We start from the raw sequence: 27782 nt of genomic DNA on the forward strand, positions 1-27782 counted from the left end.
TTACTTTCTTACAGAAAACATGACGAATATTGCATATACTATTTCAGATTTTTATTGTGTATTGTCCCTTTAAGAACTAACCAAATGTTGTGCCAACAATTAGCATAATAGCAAAATGAGCGTACTAATCTGTCTAATAATGAATTTTCAGTGTGTAACTCTGTGTATTCCCATTTGTATTGTCAGTATCGTTATTTCCTTTTGTTTATATGTTGCCTTGACGACCTGACGTCATACTCTATGACGCCAGATCCGGCGGGCTATTGAAATTTGGTTAGCTGCACTTTTACTTGTTTGACAAAGACTCAATTAGAGTCGAAACAAGTCACTTACTTGTTCCTTCATGTGGCAATAAATAAGAAAAATAAGTATCCATTTCAGCGAGTGCCGGTCCTTTCTTCTGGTCAAATTTATGACTTTCATGAAGTACAATGTGTCACGAGAAAAAACTGTCTCAGAATGGCTTGGATAAGTGAAAGTGTTCCAAAGTTATTACCACATAAAGTGACACATGTCAGATTTGCAAAAAAAATAAAAAGGGCCCGGGGTTGAAAGGGTTAAGATGTTAATTGAATTTACTCTAACTAGAGAGATTTTTCCATGCACACAGCTGACATTGCAGTGAAGCCCCACCTTAGTTGTGAGATTAAATTACTGCTATTTATACTCAAGGGATTACTTTACAAGGTGCACATGCTGCACAACCTAGCATCAATTATTTATCTGCCAATGCTATCTGTTTTATTGTATTTCTAGCACGTTTTTGGCAAAGTGGAGATACTACGCAGATCAGGCAGCAGCACAAAAAACAGGCAGAGCATTCATAAACTGAATTAATGGAGAACAGAGTGGACCATGAAGAAAATGAATGCAGTGGCTCAAGAGAAACAACACTCAAGTCAAAAGAATTTAAGCAAAATGACCCAGCTAAGTCAGCTCAGGGAAACACCACACCTCCGCATCCACCAAGAGCTAGACCAAGACTGGTTTTCCATACTCAATTAGCTCATGGTAGCCCAACTGGAAAAATCGAGGGCTTTACTAACGTCAAGGAGCTTTACGCCAAAATTGCAGAGGTGTTCAACATATCACCAACAGAGGTAAGATTTTTTTTTCCACTATTTCAAAAACAAACTAACCATTCCAGAGGATTCAGGAGATCAGGTAAATGTAGACATTTATGCTTATACAAGGTTATACAATATGTCAAACATAAAATCACTTGCATTTCTGCATTCCATTACATCTGATGTTTTTTTTAACAGTAATGCTTTAATCTTTTATAAATAAATAAATGATGTTTAGCTAGGACTTCCATTGTTATTGTATTTTAGTTGCTTAATGCCACAGTGCTGTGTAGAGTAGTCTTAAAGGGGTTATCCGAGTTATGAAAAAAAATAATATAGCACTGAAAATCTGATATATAACTGAGCTAAGCAAGTTTTATGCAAAAAAAAAAATATATATTTTTCCTCATTTCCCTGGTTCTTTTCTGGCCCTTTGTTTACATGCAATAAAAACAATCTCTGCCCCTCCCCCTGCTCTGCTAAGGGAGTGAATACAAGAGCTGCCCTGAGTGACATGTCTGCCTGCTGGGAGACTCTGCAGCATGTTGTATGTGTAGGACTACAAGTCCCAGCTGTATAATGACACTGCTAAGGGAGTGAATACAAGAGCTGCCCTGAGTGCTGGGAGACTCTGCAGCATGTTGTATGTGTAGAACTACATGTCCCAGCTGTATAATGACACTGCTAATACACACAGGATCTTCCCCCTACTTTTTTGTGTAATGCTCTCTCTAGTATGTCAGATCATGTGCCCAGAATTGTCTCTCACTGCCTGCAGAGCTGTGCAGCTGAAGGGGTTAAGAATCCTAGCAGAGAGTAGACGGCAGTGGAAGGGGGCGTGGCCAGCACAGTGACGTCTCGTTTACAGGCTTGTAAACGACCTTTATCAGAGCAGGGCGAGAAGCTGACATCACAGGTCATGTGACGCTCTGTGAAATCTGAGAAACCAGCCACCGGAGATAAAGTGAGTTCATTGGAAAGCGGTTACATTTGCTTAGTTAGGAACATAGAAAGAACAAAAAAATAACTCGGATAACCCCTTTAAGCTAAATATTTAAAGGGAGAACTTTAGGGGTTTAAAAATATAATAATAATAATAATAATAATAATATGCAGACCTATTGGCAGTATGGTTGGTATTTTACCTCAGATGTGCTGCCTCAGTCTACCCTAAAAATTCGTTTTGACTGCAGCTACCATTTGGATGAGCACAGCTTGTAATATGTAATTCATATTATGTAACATAATAACATGATGTAACACCTAATCGTCCCTGCAGACATTACAGAATTGTACTCCTTTACAGTTCTAAAACACCTTAAATATTACCATTAACCTCTTTCTATCATTCTAAACTCTACCGAGGAATTTATTACTGTTGTGCGTCATTTACCTGTAAAATCTGCTCCTTTTTCCACTTCTCCTCCATCATCACCATTCTACAGACAAATCTTCCATTATGTGCACCAGAAAACGGTTATTCATATCTCCTTAGATTTATGCTGGCGTGGATTTCATCTTCTGTTGCACAGGTCTCCTGGAGATGTGGCAGAATTATTATATCATAGTAATTCTAGCATATCGTAAGTTAGCCAGGTTTGTTATTAAAACTTAGACTCCCAGCAGTTTACATGTATGGTGCTGGGAGGGTCTTTAAATATGGCAAGCACAGCGGGTGCCCTAGCCAGCGGGTCTCGGTTAATATCTGTGATGGGCAATAACGCACATCGCAGGCATTAAACCCTTTAGATGCCATAGTCAAATGTGACCACGGCATCTAAATGGTGAAAAATCTGGAAGTGTGCACTTCCAGGTTAGGACTGGCTTCCCTATTCGGTGATTGGGAAAGCTGGTCTTTAGCTCTAATGTGCAGATTCTCTTTGAAGAACCCCAGTGTATTAGAACTGCAGTTCCTATGCAGGCCAACATAGGATAACCACAAACGGAGCTTATACTTAAGGTCTAAGGAATTTTTTTTTACTTCTAAATTTTAAAATTTAAATCATCCCCCTTTCGAAGAATAAAAAAAAAAATACATAAATAATAAAACAAAACACATGGGCATCAGCGCGTCTGAAAAATTTGAGAGGCCCCTGCTCCTTTAGGATCTCGCTTTCAGGATCCAAGCCGCCAGTTTGAAGAGTCCTGGGTTTGGATTTAAATTGCACCCTGTGAGAGAATGTCGTTCTGGAACGGAATCAGCCATGGATCTTCCAAGGATAGATTTCTCAGGATGGGAAACCAGGTTCGCTTGGGCCAATAGGGGGTGATTAGAATCACTGTAACTGGATCCGTGAGGATTTTCTGAATAACCTTGGCTATTAATGCCCATGGAGGAAATGCGTAGGCTAGATGCCAGTTCCATTTTATTGAAAATGCGTCCACTGCCCATGGACTTTCCCTCTGATTGAGTGAGCAGAAACGGTTGACCTTTGCATTCCTTTTGGATGCGAATAGGTCTATTTGTGGTTGGCCCCACTTGTTTATAAATTTTTGAAATATGGCTGGATTTAGAGACCATTCCCTTGGGTCTAGAGTTTGTCTGCTTAGAAAGTCTGTCTCGGCATTCTCTGAACCTTTCAAGTGAATGGCTGTGATGGATAAGACGTTTCTTTCTGGCCCAAAATTTTTTTTTCCTTGTTATGGATTTTAGTTTTTCAGACTTTTTTGCCTCCTTGATGTTTCAGATAGGCGACTATTGTTGAATTGTCTGAGGATATTTTTAGGTGTTTGCCGCTTAATAAAACTGGGTTTGATTTTAGAACCTCCCAGACCACTCTTAACTCCCTGTAGTTTGATGATTAGTTTTTTTATCTGTTCTGCCCATTTTCCTTGCCAGTTTGAGGAGCCCACTATTGCACCCAATCCTGTTGCGCTTGCGTCGGTTACCACCTGTACTCCTGGCTCTTTTTGCCAGAAGACCCCCCTGGTAAGTTTGGATTCTATTTTCCACCAATTTAGGTCTATTTTTACTTGGCGGGGAATTTTTATTATCCTGTCCAAGGATGACGGATGTTTGTTCCAGATGTTTAGAATCCAGGATTGGATGGTTCTTGTGTGGGCTTGGCTCCAGGCGACCGCTGGTATACAGGAGGTCATGAGACCTAGGATACTCATTGCGCTTCTGATCAAGGTACTGTTTTGGGTTTGGAATCTTCCAATCTTTTCTATTATGGCCTTTATTTTTTCCCGAGGTAGTAAAGTCTTTTGGGCATCTGAATCTAGGATTAACCCCAGGAATTTCTTGTTGCATGACGGTATTAGGGAAGACTTATTTATATTTATCAGCCAACCTAGGCTGGAAACTTTCTGTAAGAAGGTCTCCGTGTTTGTGACTGTCTCTACTACTGAATTTCCCACTAGAAGAAAGTCGTCTAGATATGGGAAAATTGCAAGTCCCGCTTCCCTTAGGGAGGGCAGCATTTCTACTTCAAGTTTTGTAAAGATCCTTGGTGCGGATGAAATGCTGAACGGAAGAGCGCAGAATTGGTAATGATGAATTTGATGATTCGGGCCTGGCAGGGCAAACCGTAGAATTTTTTGCGAATTTTGATGTATAGGGATGTGATAGTATGCATCTTTGAGGTCTACGGACGTCATGTATGCCCCCTTACTTATTAAGGGCATGATTGAGGAGAAGGATTCCATTTAGAATTTTTTGTACATTTGTACGCTATACATAGTAACATAGTACATAAGGCCGAAAAAAGACATTTGTCCATCCAGTTCGGCCTGTCATCCTGCAAGTTGATCCAGAGGAAGCAAAAAAAAATACTGTGAGGTAGAAGCCAATTTTCCCCACTTTAGGGGAATAAAAATTTCCTTCCCGACTCCAATCAGGCAATCAGAATAACTCCCTGGATCAACGGGTCGTTGTAGCTCTCTAGTAGCTATAGCCTGTAATATTATTACGCTCCAGAAATACATCCAGGCCCCTCTTGAATTCCTTTATTGTACTCACCATCACCACCCCGTCAGGCAGAGAGTTCCATAGTCTCACTGCTCTTAAGGTAAAGAATCCTCTATGTTTGTGTACAAACCTTCTTTCCTCCTGACGCAGAGGATGTCCCCTCGTCACAGTTACAGTCCTGGGGATAAATAGATGATGGGATAGATCTCTGTACTGACCCCTGATATATTTATACATAGTAATTAGATCTCCCCTCAGTCGCCTTTTTTCTAAAGTGAATAACCCTAATTTTGATAATCTTTCAGGGTACTGTAGTTTCTCTATTCCAGTTATTACTTTAGTTGCCCTCCTCTGGACCCTCTCCAGCTCTGCTATGTCTGCCTTGTTTACAGGAGTCCAGAACTGTACACAGTACTCCATGTTCTGACTAGCGATTGAACTTGTTTAAATATTTTAAGTTTATGATGGTTCTGGAAGATCCATTCGGTTTCTGGATTAAGAAGTCTTGAGTAAAACCCTTGTTTTTCCTCTGGTATTCGGACTTGTTTTATTACCCTCGACTTTTTTAATTCTATCATGCCCGGCCGGATTTTTGAAAGGGTATTTGGATCGTGGGACGTTACCTGGAACCTTTTGGGTGGGGTGGAGGTAAATTCTATTTTGTAACAGTTTTTTACAATGTCTAGTGCCCAAGGGTTTGATGTTGTAATATTCCACCGGGCTAAACATTTTTTTTAACCTCCCCCTACTATGTTATCATTGTTTTTTCACTTGGCTTGTTTTGGGGATTACAGAGGAAGCCCCGGCCCTTGCCTCCCTTCTGGTAGCTCCAGCGACCAGATTTGCCTTTGCCTCTGTAGGATTTGGATTGTTGACTGTAGGGGCGAAAAAATTTCCTTTTTTGTTCTTCCGGGACGCCTTTCTTTTTGTCGGCGGCTTTTTCTAATATTTTATCAAGTACCGGTCCTAAAACGTATACCCCCGAGAATGCTATGGAACACAGCTTAGATTTAGAAATTTTATCGCCTCCCCCCCAGGATTTCATCCACAGTGCATGCCTGGCAGAGTTAGAGAAGGCGGCATCTTTTGCGGCAAACCTGACTGATTCAGCAGAAGAGTCTGCTAAAAATGCCGTGGCAGATTTTAAGAGGGGAATAGACTGAAGAATCTCTTCCCTAGGGGTCTTATTTTTTATATGACCTTCTAATTCGTTGAGCCAGAAATACATGGCTCTAGCCACCGAAGTAGCCGCGATATTTGTTTTAATTCCAAACATCAAGGTTTCTCAACACTTTCTTAGAAGGCAATCTGCTTTCCGTTCCATGGGGTCACGTAGTTGGGACACGTCTTCAAATGGTAAGGAAGTCTTTTTTGCGACCTTAGCCACTTGAACGTCAATTTTAGGGGTCTCGTCAAAGATTTTTGATTCGGTTGGGTCAAAAAGTAACCTTTTCCTAAATTCTTTAGAGACCACTATTTTTTTTTTTAGGATCTGACCATTCGTCAATAATCATTTCTTTTATATTTTCATTAATGGGAAAGACCGTAGCTTTTTTGGTACGTAATCCCCCGAACATTTCATCCTGAACAGATCAGTTTTTTTGGATGTTTTTAATGCCCATGGTTTCCCTGACGGCTTTAATAAGCTCGTCCATGTCTTCAGAGGAGAACATTTTTTTTCCCCCTTCCTCTTCCTCTATTATCTCCTCCTCTGATAACTGATCCTGATCAAGATCGTGTTTAAATGCTGACACTCCTTTTTCCATGTCCTCAGAATTTGAGGAGGATGGAACAGATAACTTCGGTTTTTTCGTTGGAGGCACATTTTGAAGGGGGTTGGAGAGAGGCCAATGATGATCTGATTTCGTGCTGAATCATGGTCTTAATTTCTGTCATGATGGACGGTTGCTCTTCCTTCAGAAGGTCGCTAATGCAAATTTTGCAGAGCTTTTTCTTATGTCCTTCCGGTAATTTTTGGGAGCAATTAATGCACTTAAGATACTTTGTTTTTGATTTCATTTCTTTAACCTAGGCAGAAAGAGGAGCAACCCTAATCAGGCCCATGGACTAAGAAGGCAACATATACAGGTAGATATGCAGGTTTTTCCCACTGGGAGACTCACGATTGGAGTGGGTCTGTGCAATCGCCGAGGGTCCCAGGCGCTTCCGGGGCAGACATCGCTGCTGCAGAGGCTGGGGGGAGACGCTGGCTATGCGCTCCCGCACTTGTTTGAAAGAACGGTGTCTGACGTCATCAGGAACCGCCTGACCAACGTGATGACGTGTGCCCCGATAAGCTCCGCCCCCTCCAGAAGCGGCAGAATGCAGCAAAGTCTCTGGCCCGTTCGGCGTCCTTACACCTGCCGGTCTGCTTCCACGAAATGATGGGAAGGAAGACTGCATCCAGCCCCAGTGAAATCAGGCCTCCCAAGTCGGAGACGAGATCCACATTAACCTACCAGCCCAGCTTTCGCATAAGCTGTGGGAGGGCTGAGGAGGAGATTGGTAAGCCAATCGTTACTCTGTGCGGCCTAACTGAGGAAAAACACTGAGGGTGAGAGTGGGTGGGGGCTTCTTAAACTCTCTCTCTGTGTATTTCCTGCCCCTATAGAGGTCAAGAGATCAATCTCATCCGTAGCTGTCATATATGTATGAAGCGGAAAACGCACATACTATTGAAATATAAAAATATTTATACCATACGACAGGGATGCCCAACCTGCAGCCCCCCAGCTGTTGCAAAGCTATAACTCCCAGTATATCTGGACAGTCTACAGCTATTAGGGCATGCTGGGAGTTGTAGTTTTGCAACAGCTAGAGGTTGAACATCCCTGCCATACAACAAATGGGGTAATGAAAAAATAAAAATGTAATGGTCGATTTGCCATTTTCCATAGCTTCATTTACCCCCAAAAAATTTTATTAAATGTGATCAGAAAGTCACACACACTCCAAAATCGTATCAATAAAAACTACAGATCGTCCTGCAAAAAATGAGATCCCACACTCACTTCAGCAAATGGCATTTATCATGTAGAGAAAAGTTAAAGGGGAATTTTGGTTGGGGATAGTTGTCCTCTATCCTCAGGACAGGCGATAACTATTACATCGGTGGGAGTCCTACCACTGGGACACTCAAAGTTCACAAGAACAGGGGCCTTGTACCCCCTGCAGCTGCCCTGAAATGACTGGAGTGTCTGGTTGCACATGCATCGGCTGTTTCATTAATTTCTATGAGAGTTCCAGAGATAGCCAACCAGAATACCATTTTAATACAAGGCACTTACTAATATATAGTAATTTTACATATTGCCTACTTTTGTTGGCTTGATTCATTTTTCCATAACATTACATAGCAAACTGCTTGTTTCCATGGTTACGACCACCCTGCAATCCATCAGTGGTTGCTGTGCTTGCATACTATAATATATTGGGTAATCATATATAACTTTAACCTCCACAGCGCCCGCCCCTTTAACAGTGACTTTCACAGTGCCCGCCCCTTTAACAGTGACCTTCACAGTGCCCCACTGCCTTAATAGTAACCTCAACAATGGCCCACCCCCTTAACAATGACCTCCACAGTACCCTGCCCCCTTAACAGTAACCTCCACAGTGCCCGCCCCTTTAACAGTGACCTCCACAGTCCCCCACTGCCTTAATAGTAACCTCCACAATGGCCCACCTGTCACGACCGCTACTCCAGCAGCAGTCGTGTCGCACCAGACGAAGGGGAAGGGGGACCCTTATCTACGGATGGGAATAGTATGGCCACCCCTGACTAACCCTAAGCTGGCACCTGTCTGCCCTGATACCCTAGACGGGGTGTGAACCTGTGCGGCGAGCAGGATGCCTAAACCCTCAGTCACCCTAAAGCCTAGAGTGGGGAAAGGCCGATGGGAGCACTAGTCACCATCACTCATGTCTAGGAGAACAGCAGGGGAAGACAGCAACAAACAAACAACAGCAGAGATAGACTTATCCAGTCACGAGCAGAGAAGGCGATCCCAATCACGACAGTCCACGCCGGACAAGAGCTCCACAGCAACACCATCAAACGATCTCCTTCAAAGGTCAGAATAGAACTGGAAGTAAGGACTATATCTGGCAATGACTGCAAGTGAAAGTGAAACTAATATAGTAGCTGGGAGTGGCAGACAGGACTCACCTGAGAAGGATGCCTACAAACTCCCAGTCAGGACAAAAAGGTTCACAAGGCAAAACCCAGATGACATACCCTGAACCACGGAGCAAACTCACAAGCTATCGCGAGTAGCAAGTCGCTGCGACCTTCTCCTCCCAGACCTGTCTGGATCAGTCAGTCGTGACAGTACCCCCCTTTCTACGAGGGGCCCCTGGACCCTCAAGACCAGGCCTCTCCGGATGGGAGCTATGAAAAGCCTGAATGAGTCTGTCCGCTTTTATCTCTGATGCTGGAACCCACATTCTCTCTTCAGAACCATAACCTTTCCAGTGCACCAGATACTGAAGAGAGCGGCGAACATATTGTGAATTAACAATCTTTTCTACCTGAAACTCAAGACTGCCATCAACAACCACCGGTGGAGGCGGTAGTGGCAATGGTTCAGGAGGTTCTACATATCTCTTAAGCAGAGATCTGTCGAAGACATTATGGATCCTTAGAGTCTGAGGTAGCTCCAGACGAAAAGCCACCGGGTTAATGATCTTAATTACCCTATAAGGACCAATAAATCTCGGACCTAATTTCCACGAGGGAACCTTCAACTTGATATTTCTGGTAGACAACCACAGCAAGTCATTCACCCCAAGGTCCAGACCTTCAGAGCGCTTCCTATCAGCCGCACGTTTGTATGTACCACCAATTCTCTTCAAACTTTCTTGCACACTCTGCCACACTGAAGAAAGTGAAGACGCAAATCGTTCCTCCTCGGGAATCCCAGACGGCCCCCCCTCACTAAACGTACAAAACTGAGGATGGAAACCATACGCACCAAAAAATGGTGACTTATCGGTGGATTCTTGACAACGATTATTAATGGCAAACTCGGCTAACGGTAAATAAGATGACCATTCCTCCTGATTTTCGGAAACAAAGCATTTCAAATATGTCTCTAGGTTTTGATTGGTATGTTCAGTCTGACCGTTGGACTGTGGATGGAAAGATGAAGAAAACGACAGATGAACCCCTAAACGAGAACAAAAAGCTTTCCAAAATTTAGAAACGAATTGGGTACCACGATCCGAAACAATATCGGAAGGGACCCCGTGAAGCTTCACGATGTGGTCAATAAAAACCTGAGCCAGTGTGTTAGCATTAGGCAATGCGGCAAGAGCAATAAAGTGCACCATTTTACTGAATCTGTCAACGACTACAAGAATAACAGTTTTCCCCGCTGATACTGGTAGATCCGTAATGAAATCCATTGACAGGTGCGTCCAAGGCCTGTTGGGGATGGCCAGAGGTAAAAGACGCCCTGCCGGACGAGTATGATCTACCTTAGAACGAGCACAAGTGGCACATGCAGACACAAAATTCAACACCTCCTGGCGCCATTTAGGCCACCAGAACCGACGAGACACTAACTCAGAGGTTGCCCTACTACCTGGGTGTCCTGCCAGTGTGGAGTTAAGGTGTTCTTTTAGTATCTCCAGTCGTAAATTTTCTGGCACAAACAGTTTACCCGAGGGGCAGGAGGCCGGGGCGTCCCCCTGAGCTTCCAACACCCTTCCCTCCAAACCTGAGTGTAATGCAGAGACCACCACCCCCTTTTGCAAAATGGGCTCTGGTACCTCAACATCACCCCCTCCAGGAAAACTTAGAGACAATGCATCCGCCTTAGTATTTTTTGCCCCCGGGCGATAGGTTATTACAAAATTAAACCTAGTAAAAAATAACGACCACCGAGCCTGTCTAGGGGTGAGACGTTTAGCAGACTCCAGATATAATACGTTTTTGTGATCAGTAATCACCGTGACTGGATGAACCGCCCCCTCCAAAAAATGACGCCACTCCTCAAAAGCCAACTTAATAGCCAAAAGTTCCCTGTTGCCAATATCATAGTTCCTTTCTGCAGTAGACAATTTCTTCGAAAAGAAAGCACACGGACGCCATTCACCAGGGGACGGGCCCTGAGATAGTACCGCTCCCACCCCCACCTCTGATGCGTCAACCTCTACAATAAAAGGAAGCAAGACATCTGGCTGTACGAGAATAGGGGCCGAGGTGAATCTCTCCTTCAGAGTTGCAAAGGCAGTTTTGGCTGCATGTGACCATTTGGAAAAATCGGATCCCTTTCGGGTCATGTCCGTCAGTGGTTTGACCACCAAGGAATAGTTTTTTATAAACTTTCTATAAAAATTGGCAAACCCCAGGAAGCGTTGCAATGCCTTCAGGTTCTCAGGCAGATCCCAGTCTATAATCGCCCGGACTTTCTCTGGATCCATGCGGAAACCTGAATCTGACAACACATACCCCAGAAATGGCAGTTCTTTTACGGCGAACACACATTTTTCTAACTTGGCAAACAATTTGTTGGCCCTTAATATCTGCAGCACTTGTCTCACATGGATCTTATGTGTATCCAGATCCGGGGAATAGACCAGGATGTCATCAAGATATATCACAACAAATCTCCCGATAAGGTGACTAAAAATATCGTTGACAAAATGTTGGAATACCGCAGGCGCATTAGTAAGACCAAATGGCATGACCAGATTTTCATAATGCCCTTCCGGAGTATTAAAAGCCGTCTTCCACTCATCCCCCTCTTTGATGCGAACCAGGTTATAGGCTCCTCTGAGATCCATTTTGGAGAACCATTTAGCACCAGCAACCTGATTAAAGAGGTCGGGAATGAGAGGAAGAGGATAGGGAGCTCGGATAGTTATCCGGTTTAATTCCCGGAAATCCAGGCAAAGACGTAGGCCCCCATCTTTCTTTTTAACGAAAAAGAACCCTGCAGCCACAGGTGAAGAAGAGGGTCTGATGTGTCCCTTAGCCAAACTCTCCGAAATATAATCTTTCATAGCCTTCCTCTCTGGGCCGGAAAGATTGTATAACCGGGTTTTAGGTAGTTTGGCCCCAGGTAGTAGATTAATCGGGCAATCATATGGACGATGAGGTGGTAACCCCTGACAACCCTTCTCAGAGAACACATCCATAAAATCTGACAGAAAGGCAGGTAAAGATGTTACAGAGAGTGTAGAGCACCTACTACTCAAGCAGTTGTCCTTACAATGTTCACTCCACTCCACAATCTCCCCGGCCTGCCAATCCACCACTGGATTGTGAGTCACCAGCCAGGGAAGCCCCAATACCATAGGAGCCGGAAGACCGTCCAGGACATAACACAAGATATGCTCTTTATGGAGGTCCCCTACCTGCAGATGGATGTTATGAATGATCTGAGTTAACTCTTTCTGAGTAAGAGGGGAGGAGTCGATGGCAAAAACAGGAATAGTTCTGCGTATCGGTTCTGGAGTAAAACCCAGAGCCTGAGCAAACCGTGAATCCACCAAGTTGACCCCCGCCCCACTGTCCAAAAAGACGGAACAGATCTCATTCTTATTGCCCGCCTCAACGGTAGCGGACAACAAAAATTGAGACATGCGTATGGAGGAAACGAATACGCCCAGACTGTTATCCTCCGCACAATCTGGGGACTCTAGTTTTCCCGGCGGCTCCTTTGTTTGTGGTCTCTTGGGTTCTGAGGGACAAACCTTTACAAAATGACCCCTCCCCCCACAACGAAAACAAACCTCTGACCTACAGCGGAACTTTAGAGGATTCACCCGTCTAGTGGCGCCCCCTATTTGCATTGGTTCGACTGGATCATAACAAACCGATCCCTGCCCTATAGAGGCCTCCGTAAAATTTAATAGTCTCTCCCTGAGTCGTCTGTCGATTCTTATGGACAGAGACATAGCAGCCTCCAGAGACCCAGGGACCTCGTATACCGCCAGCGCGTCTTTTAATTTTTCAGACAACCCCTGGCAGAACTGACTCCTAAGGGCCGAGTCGTTCCATAACGTATCAGTAGCCCACCTACGGAATTCGGAACAATATAGTTCAGCAGACCGGTTCTCTTGCCGAAGTCCACGTAGCTTAGACTCAGCCAGTGAGACCCTGTCCGGGTCATCATATACGAGACCCAGGGCTTCAAAAAACTCCTCCACTGATCGTAAGGCCAGAGAGTCTGATGGTAGGGAGAAAGCCCAAGCCTGCGGATCTCCTTGCAGGAGAGAAATTACAATACCCACCCGTTGTTCCTCACCGCCGGAGGATCTAGGGCGTAACCTGAAGAACAATTTGCAAGCTTCTCTGAAGGTTACAAATTGGTCTCTCCCTCCTGAGAACCTATCAGGTAAAGCCACTTTTGGCTCAGGAGTACCTTGGTTTCCGTAGCAACGGTGGAACCCAAGGATTGCTGCTGCAGCACTGTTGCTTTTAATCCTGCCACTTCAAGGGATAATCCCTGAAATTGTTTTGCCAAAACCGTAACCGGATCCATAGTGGAACAGAAAAAGCAAAACGGCAAGCAAAAAAAAAAAAAAAAAAGAAATGTCACTTTTTTTTTTTTAAAGGCCAGATATACTGTCACGACCGCTACTCCAGCAGCAGTCGTGTCGCACCAGACGGAGGGGAAGGGGGACCCTTATCTACGGATGGGAATAGTATGGCCACCCCTGACTAACCCTAAGCTGGCACCTGTCTGCCCTGATACCCTGGACAGGGTGTGAACCCGTGCGGCGAGCAGGATGCCTAAACCCTCAGTCACCCTAAAGCCTAGAGTGGGGAAAGGCCGATGGGAGCACTAGTCACCATCACTCATGTCTAGGAGAACAGCAGGGGAAGACAGCAACAAACAAACAGCAGAGATAGACTTATCCAGTCACGAGCAGAGAAGGCGATCCCAATCACGACAGTCCACGCCGGACAAGAGCTCCACAGCAACACCATCAAACGATCTCCTTCAAAGGTCAGAATAGAACTGGAAGTAAGGTCTATATCTGGCAATGACTGCAAGTGAAAGTGAAACTAATATAGTAGCTGGGAGTGGCAGACAGGACTCACCTGAGAAGGATGCCTACAAACTCCCAGTCAGGACAAAAAGGTTCACAAGGCAAAACCCAGATGACATACCCTGAACCACGGAGCAAACTCACAAGCTATCGCGTGTAGCAAGTCGCTGCGACCTTCTCCTCCCAGACCTGTCTGGATCAGTCACAGTCGTGACACCACCCCTTAACAATGACCTCCACAGTGCCCAGCCCCCTTAACAGTAACCTCCACAGTGCCCGCCCCTCCAAAAGTGACTTACACAGCACCCCGCTGCATTAACAGTGACCTCTTCATCAGCCGCCCCCTTAACAGTGACCTCCACAAAGCTCCGTTCCTTTAAAATGTGCTTTCCCTAACACCCCGCCCCTTTAACAGTGACCTCTACAGCACCTTGCCCCTTAACACTGATCTCCATAGCGGACTGTCCACTTAACTGTTACCTTCACAGCAGCCTGCCCCCTATACTGTGATTTCCACAGTTCTCTGCTCCCTTAACAGTATCATCCACAGGGCCCTGCCCCTTTAAAGGTGACCTACAGCAGTGAAGAAAAATGGCTGGGTTGTTATGGCTATTTGGTGTAAAACTGTGTGTATGGTGTATGTCAAGACTGGAGGACCTGCGAGCTTCAATTGGCCGATAAGGGTCATGTGACTGTGTGTATGGCAGTTGGAATATGAGTGAAAGACCTGCAGGCTTTTATTGACTAATGCAGGTCATGTGATGTAAGTTTCTGTCTGTCTGTTCTTTATGCATGGCCAAACGACTGGACCAATCTGCACCAAATTTGTCACCTAGGTACATCTGGTGTCTGGGAAGGTTTTAGACCGGGTCTCAGGTCTCCATGACGTACAGTTATTGAGATATTTCCAAAAAATGCTAATATGGCACATCACGTGACCTGCATTAGCTAATAGAAGCTTGCAAGTATTTCACACGCCGTCACATGACCCTTATCAGCCAATTGAGGCTCGCAGGTCCTCCAGTCTTGACATAAAATCTGTTTTGCACAAGGTTCCCATAACAACCCAGCCATTTTTCTTCACTGTTGTAGGTGACCTTTAAAAGGGGCAGGGCACTGTGGATGACACTGTTAAAGGTAGCCGAGTACTGTGGAGGTCACAGTTAAGGGGGGAGGCTGCTGTGGAGGTCCCAGTTAAGAGGACTGTCTGCTATGGAGGTCAGTGTTAAGGGGCAGGGTGCTGTAGAGGTCACTGTTAAGGGGGCGGGGTATTATGGAGGTCGCATTTTAAGGGAACAAAGTGCTGTGGAGGTTACTGTTAAAGGGGTGAGTTATTTTGGAAATCACTGTTAAGGAGATGGGGTACTGTGGAGGTCACTAATAAATGGTTGGCTGCTGTGGAGGTCATTGTTAGTGTCGGGCACTGTGGAGATGGCTGTTAAGGGAGCAGGGTACTGTGGAGGTCACTGATAAAGGGGCATCTGCTGTGGAAGTCACTGTTAAGGGAATGGGGTATTGTGGAGGTCTCTGTTAAGGGGGCGAGCCGCTGTGGAAGTCACTGTTAAAGGGGCGGGCACTGTGGAGGTTACTGTTAAGGGGGCAGGGTACTGTGGAGGTCACTGTTAAGGGGGCAGGCCTACAGTGTAAGTCACTGTTAAGGCAGCGGGGTGCTGTGTAAGTCACTGTTAAAGGGGCAGATGCTGTGGGGGCCTCTGTTAAGGGGGCAGGGCACTGTGTAGGTCACTGTTAAGTGGGTAGGGCACTGTGAAGGTCACTGTTAAGAGGGTGGAGTGCTGTGGAGGTCAAAGTTAAGGGGGTGGACTGCTGTGGAGTCACATTTTAAGGAGGTTGGGCACTGTGGGGAGTCAGTGTTAAGGGGTGGGGGCTGTGGTGTTCACTGTTAGACATCATGCACACAAACGTATTTTCATTCCGTGTCCGTTCCGTTTTTTTTTTTGCAGACCGTATACGGAACTATTCATTTCAATGAGTCTGCAAAAAAAAATGGAAGGTGCATTCCATTTTTGTATGTCTGTATTTCCGTTCTACAAAAAAATAAAGCATGTCTTATTATTGTCCGCATTATGGACAAGGATAGGACTGTTCTATTAGGGGCCAGCTGTTCCGTTCCGCAAAATATGGAATGCATATGGATGTCATCCATATATTTTACGGATCAATTTTTTGTGGACCGCAAAATACATATGGTCATGTGCATGAGGCCTTAAGGGGACGGGGTGCTGTAGAGGTCACTGTTATGGGTGATATACCCATGCAAAACCAGGTCGCATATATATATATATATATATATATATATATATCCAGTCTCTTATATATATAAAAATGTATTTCTGTCTGTTCTTTATGCACAGCCAAACGACTGGACCGATCTGCACCAAATTTGGCATATAGGTGCATCAGGTGTCCGGGAAGGTTTTAAACTAGGACGTGCCGTTCCTGAGATATGACCAAAAAAAACGTATTAGCCAGTAGAAGCTCACAGCTTCTCTCACATTCTAACTGCCATTCACATAGTCACATGGGGGATCACTCTTAAAGTCGTTGGGCCCTGGGCAGGTCAGTGTGTGCGGTCACTGTTAAGGGATGGGTAGCTGTGGATATCACTGTTAGGAGGTGGAATGCTGTGGAGGTCACTGTTAAGGGGGTTGGCCGCTGTGGGGTGGTCACTGTTAAGGGTGTGTGCTGCTGTTGAGGTCAGTGTTAAGCAGGTGAGGCCCTGTGGAGGTCACTGTTATGGGGTAGATCAGCGTGAGCCACTGTGGAGGTCAGTGTTAAGGGGGCAGGGTGCTGTAGATGTTACTTTTAAGGGGGTGGTGCATTGTGGGGTGACTGTTAAGGGGGCGAGCCACTGTGGAGGTCACTTTGAAGGGGCGGGTCACTGTTAAGGGTTCTGGCACATTGCCTGTGAAGGTCAAAATTAAGGGTGTGGGCTGCTGTGGAGGGTCAGTGTTATGGGTCTGGGCTGCTGTCGAGGACACTGTTATGAGGGTGGAGGGTTTTGAAGGCCACAGTTAACAGGGTGGGGCATGTTGAGGTCACTGGTAAGGAGCAGATCACTGTGGAGGTCACTGTTAAGGGGGCGAGGTGCTGTGGATGTCATTTTTAAGGGTTTGAGCCTCAGTGGAGGTGACTGTTAAGGGTCCATTCACACGTCCGAAATTTCGTTCCGCAAAATTGCACAATGTGCTGCCGGGATACGGAATTCCGGACACGCACTTCCTGGTCCGCAATTCCGTTCCCCAAAAAAATAGAACATATCCTATTCTTGCCGCCAAGAATAGACATATTCTATTAGTGCCGGCAATGTGCGGTCCACAAAATGTGGAACGCACATTGCCGATCCTAAGGGTTCGGGTTTCTGTGAAGGTCAAAGTTAAGGGGGTGGGCTGCTGTGGTGGGTCAGTGTTAAGGGGCTGGGCTGCTGTGGAGGACATTGTTATGGGGGTGGGGGGTTGTGAAGGGCGCAGTTAACAAGGTGGGGCACTGTGGAGCTCACTTTTAAGGGGCGGATCACTGTGGAGATCACTATTAAGGGGGCGAGGTGCTGTGGATGTCATTTTTAAGGGTTTAAGCCTCTGTGGAGGTCACTTAAGGGTGCAGGCTGCTGTGAAGGTCAAAGTTAAGGGGGTGGGCAGCTGTGGAGGGTCAGTGTTAAGGGGCTAGGCTGCTGTGGAGGACACTGTTATGGGGGCGGGCTGCTGTGGAGGTCAAAGTCAAGGGGGATGGCTGCTGTGGAGGTCACTATTAAGGGGGAGGGGTGTTGTATAGGTCACTGTTATGAGGAACACTGTGGAAATCTTTAAACTTTACACACAGAGATTAAATGAAATAGTTAAAATATATCGGTGCGAAGCCGGGTCATCCTGCCACTCATATATAAATGAATTTCTGTCTGTCTGTTCGGCAAACAACTTGACCGATCTGCACCACATTTGGCACATATGTACATCAGGTGTCTGAGAAGGTTTTAGACCGCGTCTAAGCTCTCTAGGACATACCATTCCTGATATATATATAAAAAAAATAGCCTTGCGATTCGCCCGGCTGTCGTTTCGTGGCAAATTTTGCTCGTTCGCAATTTGCACAACATGCGAACATATGGTGATATTCGCACGCGCCGACCCATGACACATCCATCAGGGGGGACAGGACAGCCAATTTAGACATTTTAGCACATGGACACACCCCTTACCCTATAAATAAACCCGATCTGGCTGCCATTTTACATTCGGTCTTTTGCCAGTGTAGGGAGAGGTTGCTGTTTGGAGCAGGGACATACTGTTAGGGACACCAAACGCTAGCTAATAGGGTCAAAAAAGCCCTTTTAAGGACTGTGCTATCGATAGCAGGGGTGTGATATAATATACTTTCTAACATAGAAAGTATATTATAGTGCATTTGAATTGTCCAGCAGTTGTGTGCAATTCTGCTGCAATACTGCAGCTATACAGAGGGACAAACTCTATTGGAATAACTAATTGCAACTGTTGTGAGATACCAGTTGCCCCCCAAAAAAACTGATTGAGGCAGGGGTGTGATATACCTATAATATACTTTCCATATAGTGTATTTGCATTGTGCAGCAGTTGTGTGCGGTTCTGCTGAGATACGGCAGCTATACAGAGGAACAAACGCTATTGGAACAAATATTTTCAACTAGTGTGATATACCAGTTGCCCCCCCCCCCCCAAAAAAAAAACTGATTGAGGCAGGGGTCTGATATACAGTGCCTTGCAAAAGTATTCACCCCCTTGATTTTCTTCGTATTTTGTTACATTACAGCCTTAATTTCAATGTTTTGTTAATCTGAATTTTATGTGATGGATCAGAACACAATAGTCTAAGTTGGTGAAGTGAAATGATAAAAATATATAAATAAAACTATTGTTTAGAAATAGAAAACAGAAAATTGGCATGTGCGTATGTATTCACTCCCTTTGTTAGGAAGCCCATAAAAAGCTCTGGTGCGACCAATTACCTTCAGAAGTCACATAATAAATGAAATGATGTCCACCTGTGTACAATCTAAGTGTCACTAGAGATAAAATTTTCCGTTCGCAAATGGCGAACGTGAATTTTCGCAAGTGTTCGCGAACGGGCGAACCGGGCGAACCGCCATAGACAGGCGAATTTTAAAACCCACAGGGACTCTTTCTGGCCACAATAGTGATGGAAAAGTTGTTTCAAGGGGACTAAAACCTGGACTGTGGCATGCCGGAGGGGGATCCATGGCAAAACTCCCATGGAAAATTACATAGTTGACGCAGAGTCTGGTTTTAATCCATAAAGGGCATAAATCACCTAACATTCCTAAATTGGTTGGAATAACGTGCTTTAAAACATCAGGTCTGATGTTGTATCAATCAGGTAGTGTAAGGGTTACGCCCGCTTAACAGTGACAGACCAAACTCCCCGTTTAACGCACCGTAAACAACCGCAAACTCCCCATTTGCGCAAGGTTGGATACCAAGCTAGCCGTGTCCCGTTCCTTGTCCTCACTGATGTCATTGAAGGTCTCTTCCTCCACCCAGCCACGTACAACACCAAGGGTCCCCGAAAGGTGACAACAAGCCCCCTGGGACGCCTGCTGTGGTTGGTCTTCCACCTCCTTAAAGCCACCTTCCTCCTCTGACTCCTCTTCTTCAGACTCCTCTCTCTGCGTTGCCTCTCTCTGCATTATTATAAGGTGTGTTTAGTAGTACTATTCCTATCAGTTTAATCCCTGTTACGTCCCCTATCATTGGACGTGTATATGGCATCGATTTTAGGAACCGGGAGATGGAAAAAGATGCTTGGTCGGTCCTCCTATTTCAAATTTGGGGCACTGCGCATGTAATCTAATGTGCCACCACATAGGAGTGGTGTGTTAAGTAGTTCTATTCTTATCAGTTTAATCCCTGTTACATCCCCTATCAGGGGACGTGTATATGGCATCGATTTTAGGAACCGGGAGATGGAAAAAGATGCTTGGTCGGTCCTCCTACTTCAAATTTGGGGCACTGCGCGTGCAATATAATGTGCCACCAGATAAGAATAGAACAACATAACACACCGCTCCTTTGGGAGATTGCAGGCGATGGGGGTTTTACAAAGCCTATGGTCGTGCTGAGGTAGTTCAGTAACAGTTAAGTGACCCAGAAAACAATGATTCTGCAGTGTGGGCCCATTGTTGGCCTAGTAGGCTTTAATGATCACCTTAGATGATCACAAAGAAAATTAATGTTTTTTTCTATGCAAAATTATCCAGCCGATCGCTTTTGGTCTGTTCACAATGAAGCAACGACCTTATCATCGGGGGTGTGCCAACATTGCCATTGCCAACACACTCATAGTGTTGGTTGCTTCATTGTGATACGCAAGCTCCTTCACCACGACAAGGTAACGATCACGAAGGGGAATAGACACATGTATGTGCCTTTTTTTTGTTTGGTTTTTGAAGCCACAGTGCAGCACCAGAGGCCAGAAAAATTAGGCATGTACACATGCCTAAAAAATTAGATATTGTTGCAGCCGCTGCTGTAGCAGTGGCCAGAAAAATTGATGTTTGTTTCCCAGGCAGAAAGTGCCCTAAAACATTGCGGCTTGAACCCTAGTTGGTGGCGGATAAGTCACGCAAGTCATCCGGCATTCAGAGATAAAATACTGCAGCATGTGGACCATTTTTAGTCCAAGGCAGCTCATCTCATCAGGCCTTTTTTTGTCGAATGTATCGCCCACTGTCAGTCCCTTCGGGATCCATCCCTCATTCATCTTAATAAAGGTGAGGTAATCTACACTTTTTTGACCTAGGCTACTTCTCTTCTCAGTGACAATACCTCCTGCTGCACTGAAGGTCCTTTCTGACAGGACACTTGAAGCAGGGCAGGCCAGAAGTTCTATCGCAAATTTGAATAGCTCAGGCCACAGGCCAAGCCTGCACACCCAGTAGTCAAGGGGTTCATCGCTCCTCAGAGTGTCGATATCTGCAGTTAAGGCGAGGTAGTCTGCTACCTGTCGGTCGAGTCGTTCTCTGAGGGTGGACCCCGAAGGGCTGTGGCGATGCGTAGGACTTAAAAAGCTCTGCATGTCCTCCATCAACAACACGTCTGTAAAGCGTCCTGTCCTTGCCGGCGTGGTCGTGGGAGGAGGAGGATTACTTTCACTTCTTCCCCTGTTAGATTCCCGTTGTGCTGTGACATCACCCTTATACGCTGCATACTTTTTTATTTATTTTGGAACTGCTGCATCCTTTCCGACTTGCGGTAATTCGGTAACATTTCAGGCACTTTATGCTTATACCGGGGGTCTAGTAGCGTGGCCACCCAGTACAGGTCGTTCTCCTTCAGCCTTTTTATACGAGGGTCCCTCAACAGGCACGACAGCATGAAAGACCCCATTTGCACAAGGTTGGATGCCGAGCTACTCATGTCCCGTTCCTCGTCCTCAGTGATCTCACTGAAGGTATGTTCTTCCCCCCCAGCCACGTACAACACCACGGGTACCAGATAGGTGACAACGAGCACCCTGGGATGCCTGTTGTGGTTGGTCTTCCTCCTCATCCTCAAAGCCACATTCCTCCTCTGACTCCTCTTCCTCACAATCCTCTCCCAGCGTTGCCGCAGGTCCAGCAAGCGATGCTGATAAGGCTATTTCTGGTGGTGAAGGTGACCACAACTCTTCCTCTACCTCTTCATGCTCATCTACGGCCTGATCCAGCACTCTTCGCAGGGCACGCTCCAGGAAGAAAACAAATGTGATGATGTCGCTGATGGTGCCTTCGGTGTGACTGACTAGGTTTGTCACCTCCTCTAAAGGACGCATGAGACTACAGGCATTGCGCATGAGCGTCCAGTAATGTGGCAAAAAAATTCCCAGCTCCGCAGAGGCTGTCCTGGCATCCCGGTCATACAAATACTCGTTAACGGCTTTTTCTTGTTGGAGCAGGCGGTCTAACTTTAGGAGTGTTGAATTCCAACGTGTCGGGCTGTCGCAAATCAAGCGCTTCACTGGCATGTTGTTTTGCTGCTGGATATCTGAAAAGTGCGCCATGGCCGTGTAGGAACGCCTGAAATGGCCACACACCTTCCTGGCCTGCTTGAGGACGTCCTGTAAGCCTGGGTACTTATGCACAAAGCGTTGTAAGATCAGATTACACACATGTGCTATGCACGGCACATGTGTCAACTTGCCCAAATTCAATGCCGCCAACAAATTGCTTCCGTTGTCACACACCACTTTGCCGATCTCCAGTTGGTGCGGAGTCAGCCACTGATCCACCTGTGCGTTCAGGGCGGACAGGAGTGCTGGTCCGGTGTGACTCTCTGCTTTCAGGCAAGTCAACCCCAAGACGGCATGACACTGCCGTATCCGGGATTTGAAATAGCCCCTGAGTAGCTGGGGGGGTGCCGTTGATGTGGAGCAAGATGCAGCAGCAGAAGAGGACTCAGCCGAGGAGGTTATGGAAGAGGATGGAGTAGGAGGAGTAGAGGAGGTGGCAGCAGGCCTGCCTGCAAGTCGAGGCGGTGTCACCAACTCCTCTGCAGAGTCACGCATTCCATGCTTGGCAGCCGTGAGCAGGTTTACCCAATGCGCAGTGTAGGTGATATTCCTGCCCTGACCGTGCTTTGCAGACCAGGTATCAGTGGTCAGATGGACCCTTGCCCCAACACTGTGTGCCAGACATACCATTACTTCCTTTTGCACAATCGAGTACAGTTTGGGGATTGCCTTTTGTGCAAAAAATTTTTCCGCTGGGTACCTTCCACTGCGGTGTCCCAATAGCTACAAATTTTTGGAACGCCTCAGACTCCACCAGCTTGTATAGTAAAAGCTGGCGGGCTAAGAGTTCAGACAAGCCAGCTGTCAGACGCCGGGCAAGGGGGTGACTTTGTGACATTGGCTTCTTACGCTCAAACATGTCCTTGACAGACACCTGACTGTGGGCAGATGAGCAGGAACTGCTCAAGGCTAGAGACGGAGTGGCGGATGGTTGAGAGGGGGCAAGGAGGACAGCAGTGGTTGACGTGGCTGAAGATGCTGGACCAGGAGGAGGATGGCGGCTTTGAGTTTGTGTGCTGCTTGTACTCATGTGTTGATCCCATAGGCGTTTGTGATATGCGATCATGTGCCTTCGCAAAGCAGTTGTACCTAGGTGGGTGTTGGACTTCCCATGACTCAGTTTCTTTTGGCACAGGTTGCAATTGGCATCGCTGTTGTCAGAGGCAGACACACAAAAAAAATGCCACACTGCTGAGCTCTGCAATGACGGCATTCTGGTGGTGGCAACATCATGCGTTGATTGACGTGCTGTCTGGCTGACCCCGGGTGCTGCTGCATGCTGTCTGACTGTGCCACTAGCTCCTTGCGACGACCTCCCCCTGCTTCCAACTTGTCTCCTCCTCTTTTCTGTCTCCCCATCTGAACTTTCCCCCTGTTCTTCTTCTCTTCTAGCGGGCACCCACGTGACATCCACGGACACATCGTCATCATCAACCGCTTCACTTGTATCTGACAACTCAGCAAAGGAAGCAGTAGCGGGTACAACATCATCATCATCATCACACCGTACGTCCATGTGTGTAATGCTGCCTGACAGAGACATATCCCTGTTACCTACATCCTCTGGCAATAATGGTTGCGCATCACTCATTTCTTCCAATTGATGTGTAAATAACTCCTCTGACAGATCAAGTGAAGCGGCTGTGGTGCTAGTGTTGGTGGTGGCGGCAGCCGGGCGAGTGGTAACTTGAGAGGTGCCTGAAGCTAAGCTGGAGGAGGATGGTGCGTCAAGGTTCCGAGCGGAAGCTGTAGAGGATTGGGTGTCCTGTGTTAGCCAGTCAACTATGTCCTCAGAACTTTTCGAGTTCAGGGTACGTGGCCTCTGAACACTGGGCATTATTCTAGGGCCAAAGGAAATCACAGCACCACGACCACGACGGCCCCTGCGGGGTGGCCTGCCTCTGCCTGTCATTTTTTTTTAGATTAGTTAAGTTGTACTATGCGTGCAAGCTACTGTGACACCAGATATGAGTGGCACTGTGCACTGGCAGAAGTTGGCAGAGTAGACGCTGTAAGCCTGACACACACTCTTGCAGACAACTAACTGCTATTCAATCTATTACAGTCAAAATTGTATTTTTTTTTTAAATGTACACCACTGTTACACCAGATATGAGTTGCACTGGTGTGACACTGTGCCCTGGCAGGCCCTGAAACGCACACGTGTGAAGCAAACTGACTGCTATTATTTTACAATTCACAGTCAAAAGCTTGTGACACCAGATATGGTGGCACTGGGCAAGTGGGCACAGTATACGCTGTGAGCCTGACACACATGCTGGCAGGCAAGCAACTGCAATTAGATTACACAGGGGAAAAAAATAAAAAAAGCAGACTGATGTTCTAGCCCTAAAAAGGGCTTTTTGGGGTGCTGTCCTTACAGCAGAGATCAGATGAGTCCTTCAGGACTGTAGTGGACACTGAATGCACTAGCCTAGCTATCGATTTCCCTATTAAATCAGCAGCAGCTACACTGTCCCTCCTCTCACTAAGAATGCAGCTTCCGAATGAATCTAAAATGGATGCTGTCCAGGAGGTGGGAGGGTCTGGGAGGGAGGGTCTGCTGCTGATTGGCTGGAATGTGTCTGCTGACTGTGAGGTACAGGGTCAAAGTTTACTCAATGATGACGAATAGGGGGCAGACCGAACATCGCATATGTTCGCCCGCCACGGCGAACGCGAACAAGCTATGTTCGCCGGGAACTATTCGCCGGTAAACTATTTGGGACATCTCTAAGTGTCACATGATCTGTTATTACATATACACACCTTTTTTGAAAGGCCCCAGAGGCTGCAACACCTAAGCAAGAGGCATCACTAACCAAACACTGCCATGAAGACCAAGGAACTCTCCAAACAAGTAAGGGACAATGTTGCTGAGAAGTACAAGTCAGGTTTAGGTTATTAAAAAAATATCCAAATCTTTGATGATCCCCGGAAGCACCATCAAATCTATCATAACCAAATGGAAAGAACATGGCACAACAACAAACCTGCCAAGAGATGGCCGCCCACCAAAACCCATGGACCGGGCAAGGAGGGCATTAATCAGAGAGGCAGCACAGAGGTAACCCTGGAGTAGCTGCAGAATTCCAGAGCAGAGACTGGAGTATCTATACATAGGACGACAATAAGCCGTACGCTCCATAGAGTTGGGCTTTATGGCAGAGAGCCATTACTTTCAGCTAAAAACAAAAAGGCACATTGTGAGTTTGCGAAAAGGCATGTGGGAGACTGCCAAAATGTATGGAGGAAGCTGCTCTGGTCTGATGAGACTAAAATTAAACTTTTCGGCCATCAAAGAAAACGCTATGTCTGGCGCAAACCCAACCCATCACATCACCTAAAGAACACCAACCCTACAGTGATACATGGTGGTTGGCAGCATCATGCTTTGGGGATGTTTTTCAGCAGCCGGGACTGGGAAACTGGTCAGAGTTGAGGGAAAGAAGGATGGTGCTAAATACAGGGATATTCTTGAGTAAAACCTGTACTACTCTGTGCGTGATTTGAGGCTAGGACGGAAGTTCACCTTCCAGCAGGACAATCACCCCAAACACACTGCTAAAGCAACACTTGATTGGTTTAAGGGGAAACATGTAAATGTGTTGGAATGGCCTAGTCAAAGCCCAGATCTCAATCCAATAGAAAATCTGTGGTCAGACTTAAAGATTCACAAGCGCAAACAATCCAACTTAAAGCAGCTGGAGCAGTTTTGCAAGGAGGAATGGGCAAAAATCCCAGTGGTAAGATGTGGCAAGCTCATAGAGACTTATCCAAAGTGACTTGGAGCTGTGATTGCCGCAAAAGGTGGCTGTACAAAGTATTGACTTTAGGGGGGTAAATAGTTATGCACATTGACTTTTTCTGTAATTTTGTCCTATTTGTTGTTTGCTTCACAATAAAAATAAAAAAAAATCTTCAAAGTTGTGGGCATGTTCTGTAAATTAAATAATGCAAATCCTCAAACAATCCATGTTAATTCCAGGTTGTGAGACAACAAAATACAAAAAAAGTCAAAGGGGGTGAATACTTTTGCAAGGCACTGTACCTATAATATACTTTCTAAATAGTGTGTTTGTATTGTGCAGCAGTTGTGTGCGGTTCTGCTGAGATACCGCAGCTATAAAGAGGGACAAACGCTATTGGAACAAATAATTTCAACTGGTGTGATATACCAGTTGCCCCTCAAAAAAACTGATTGATGCAGGGGTGTAATATACCTAGAATATACTTTCCATATAGTGCATTTGTAATTTGCAGGAGTTGTGTGCGGTTCTACTGAGATACCCCAGCTATACAGAGGGACAAACGCTATTGGAACAAATAATTTCAACTTTTGTGATATACCAGTTGCCCCTCCACAAAAAATGATTAAGTGGTTTGATAAACCTGCTTCCAGCAAATAATCATTAAGCGGTTCTATATACCTGCTTCCACAAATACTGCTCTTCAATAGGGACTTTGTCACAGGGTCATTTTGAAAATAACAGGCAGAGGAAGAGGCCGGTGTCACAGATGGTGTTGCAGAAAGCTGGAACTTATAAATAAACATCCGACTGGCTTGATCCCAAACTAAGGAGCATATGGGTGAGCCCTATAAAACCCCTAGAGCTCTCCCTGATTGCTATGCCCATGCAAAGGTCTTTATGGTAGACGATTGCATGTCCATGTACCTCATACTATGTGACACCTGAAAACCCTATAATAGTGAGGGGACACGACCACCGGCTCCCAGCACTTAATACGGACAGAGTCAGGGTCACCTAGAATCAAGCCAGCAAGGAAACACAAATAAAGGAAACAGACTTATCTGAGGAATCAACAGAAGCAGCCTTCAGCAGTGAACACAATCCAGGAAAAAGTATAAACCGCAAAGTGAGGCAGTATGGGAGGGAATATAAAGGGAGACAATTAGTGTAAATAGGTGACAGCTGGGAGAAGGAAAGGAGATGACAAAGTGAAACCAAAAACAAAGAACTTCATGCAGGTAGAGAAGAACATCTAACAGACCTTCTCACAGAAGTGGCGGTGACAGTACCCCTTCCTCTACGGGTGGACTCCGGACACTCAGAGCCCACCTTCTCAGGATGAGACCTATGGAAAGCCCTGATAAGACGAGTGGCCTTAATGTCCGCCACTGGGACCCACATCCTCTCCTCAGGACCATAACCCTCCCAATGAACGAGGTACTGGAGACCTAGAGACCTGAAATTCAAGATTACCATCAACAACAATCGGAGGAGGAGGCAAAGAGGAGGGTACAGTGGGTTGGACATAAGGTTTTAATAGGGACCTGTGAAAAACATTATGGATCTTCCAAGTCTGAGGAAGATCAAGACGGAAGGCAACGGGATTGATGACGGACAAGATCTTGTAAAGCCCAATAAACTTAGGACCCAACTTCCAGGAGGGAACCTTCAGTTTGATATTCTTTGTAGACAACCACACCAGATCACCCACATTCAGGTCTGGACCAGGCACACGTCTCTTATCCGCCACACGCTTATATCTCTCACTCATCCTCTTCAGATTACCCTGAATCTTTTGCCAAATAAATGACAAAGACGAGAAAAATCTCTCCTCATCAGGTAAACCAGAAGACCCCTCTCCAGAGAATGTCCCAAACTGCGGATAAAACCCATATGCACCAAAAAATGGTGACTTATTAGAGGACTCCTGGCGACTGTTATTTAAAGCAAACTCAGCAAGGGACAAAAAAGAACACCAATCCTCCCAATTCT

At 45.9% G+C, this 27782-nt stretch overlaps 1 protein-coding gene across 1 annotated transcript in view; it reads left to right on the plus strand.

Annotated features, from left to right (window-relative positions):
* Nucleotides 1-836: 836 nt before the first annotated feature.
* The window catches only part of GIPC3 (GIPC PDZ domain containing family member 3), a 496711-nt gene continuing 469765 nt past the window's right edge, over nt 837-27782 (plus strand). Inside the window, exon 1 of the mRNA XM_040419835.1 lies at nt 837-1100. Coding sequence (XP_040275769.1) covers nt 837-1100 — 264 coding nt within the window. The remainder of the gene's footprint in view (nt 1101-27782) is intronic.

Source organism: Bufo bufo, chromosome 2, assembly GCF_905171765.1.
Source record: "Bufo bufo chromosome 2, aBufBuf1.1, whole genome shotgun sequence".
Classification (NCBI taxonomy): domain Eukaryota; kingdom Metazoa; phylum Chordata; class Amphibia; order Anura; family Bufonidae; genus Bufo; species Bufo bufo.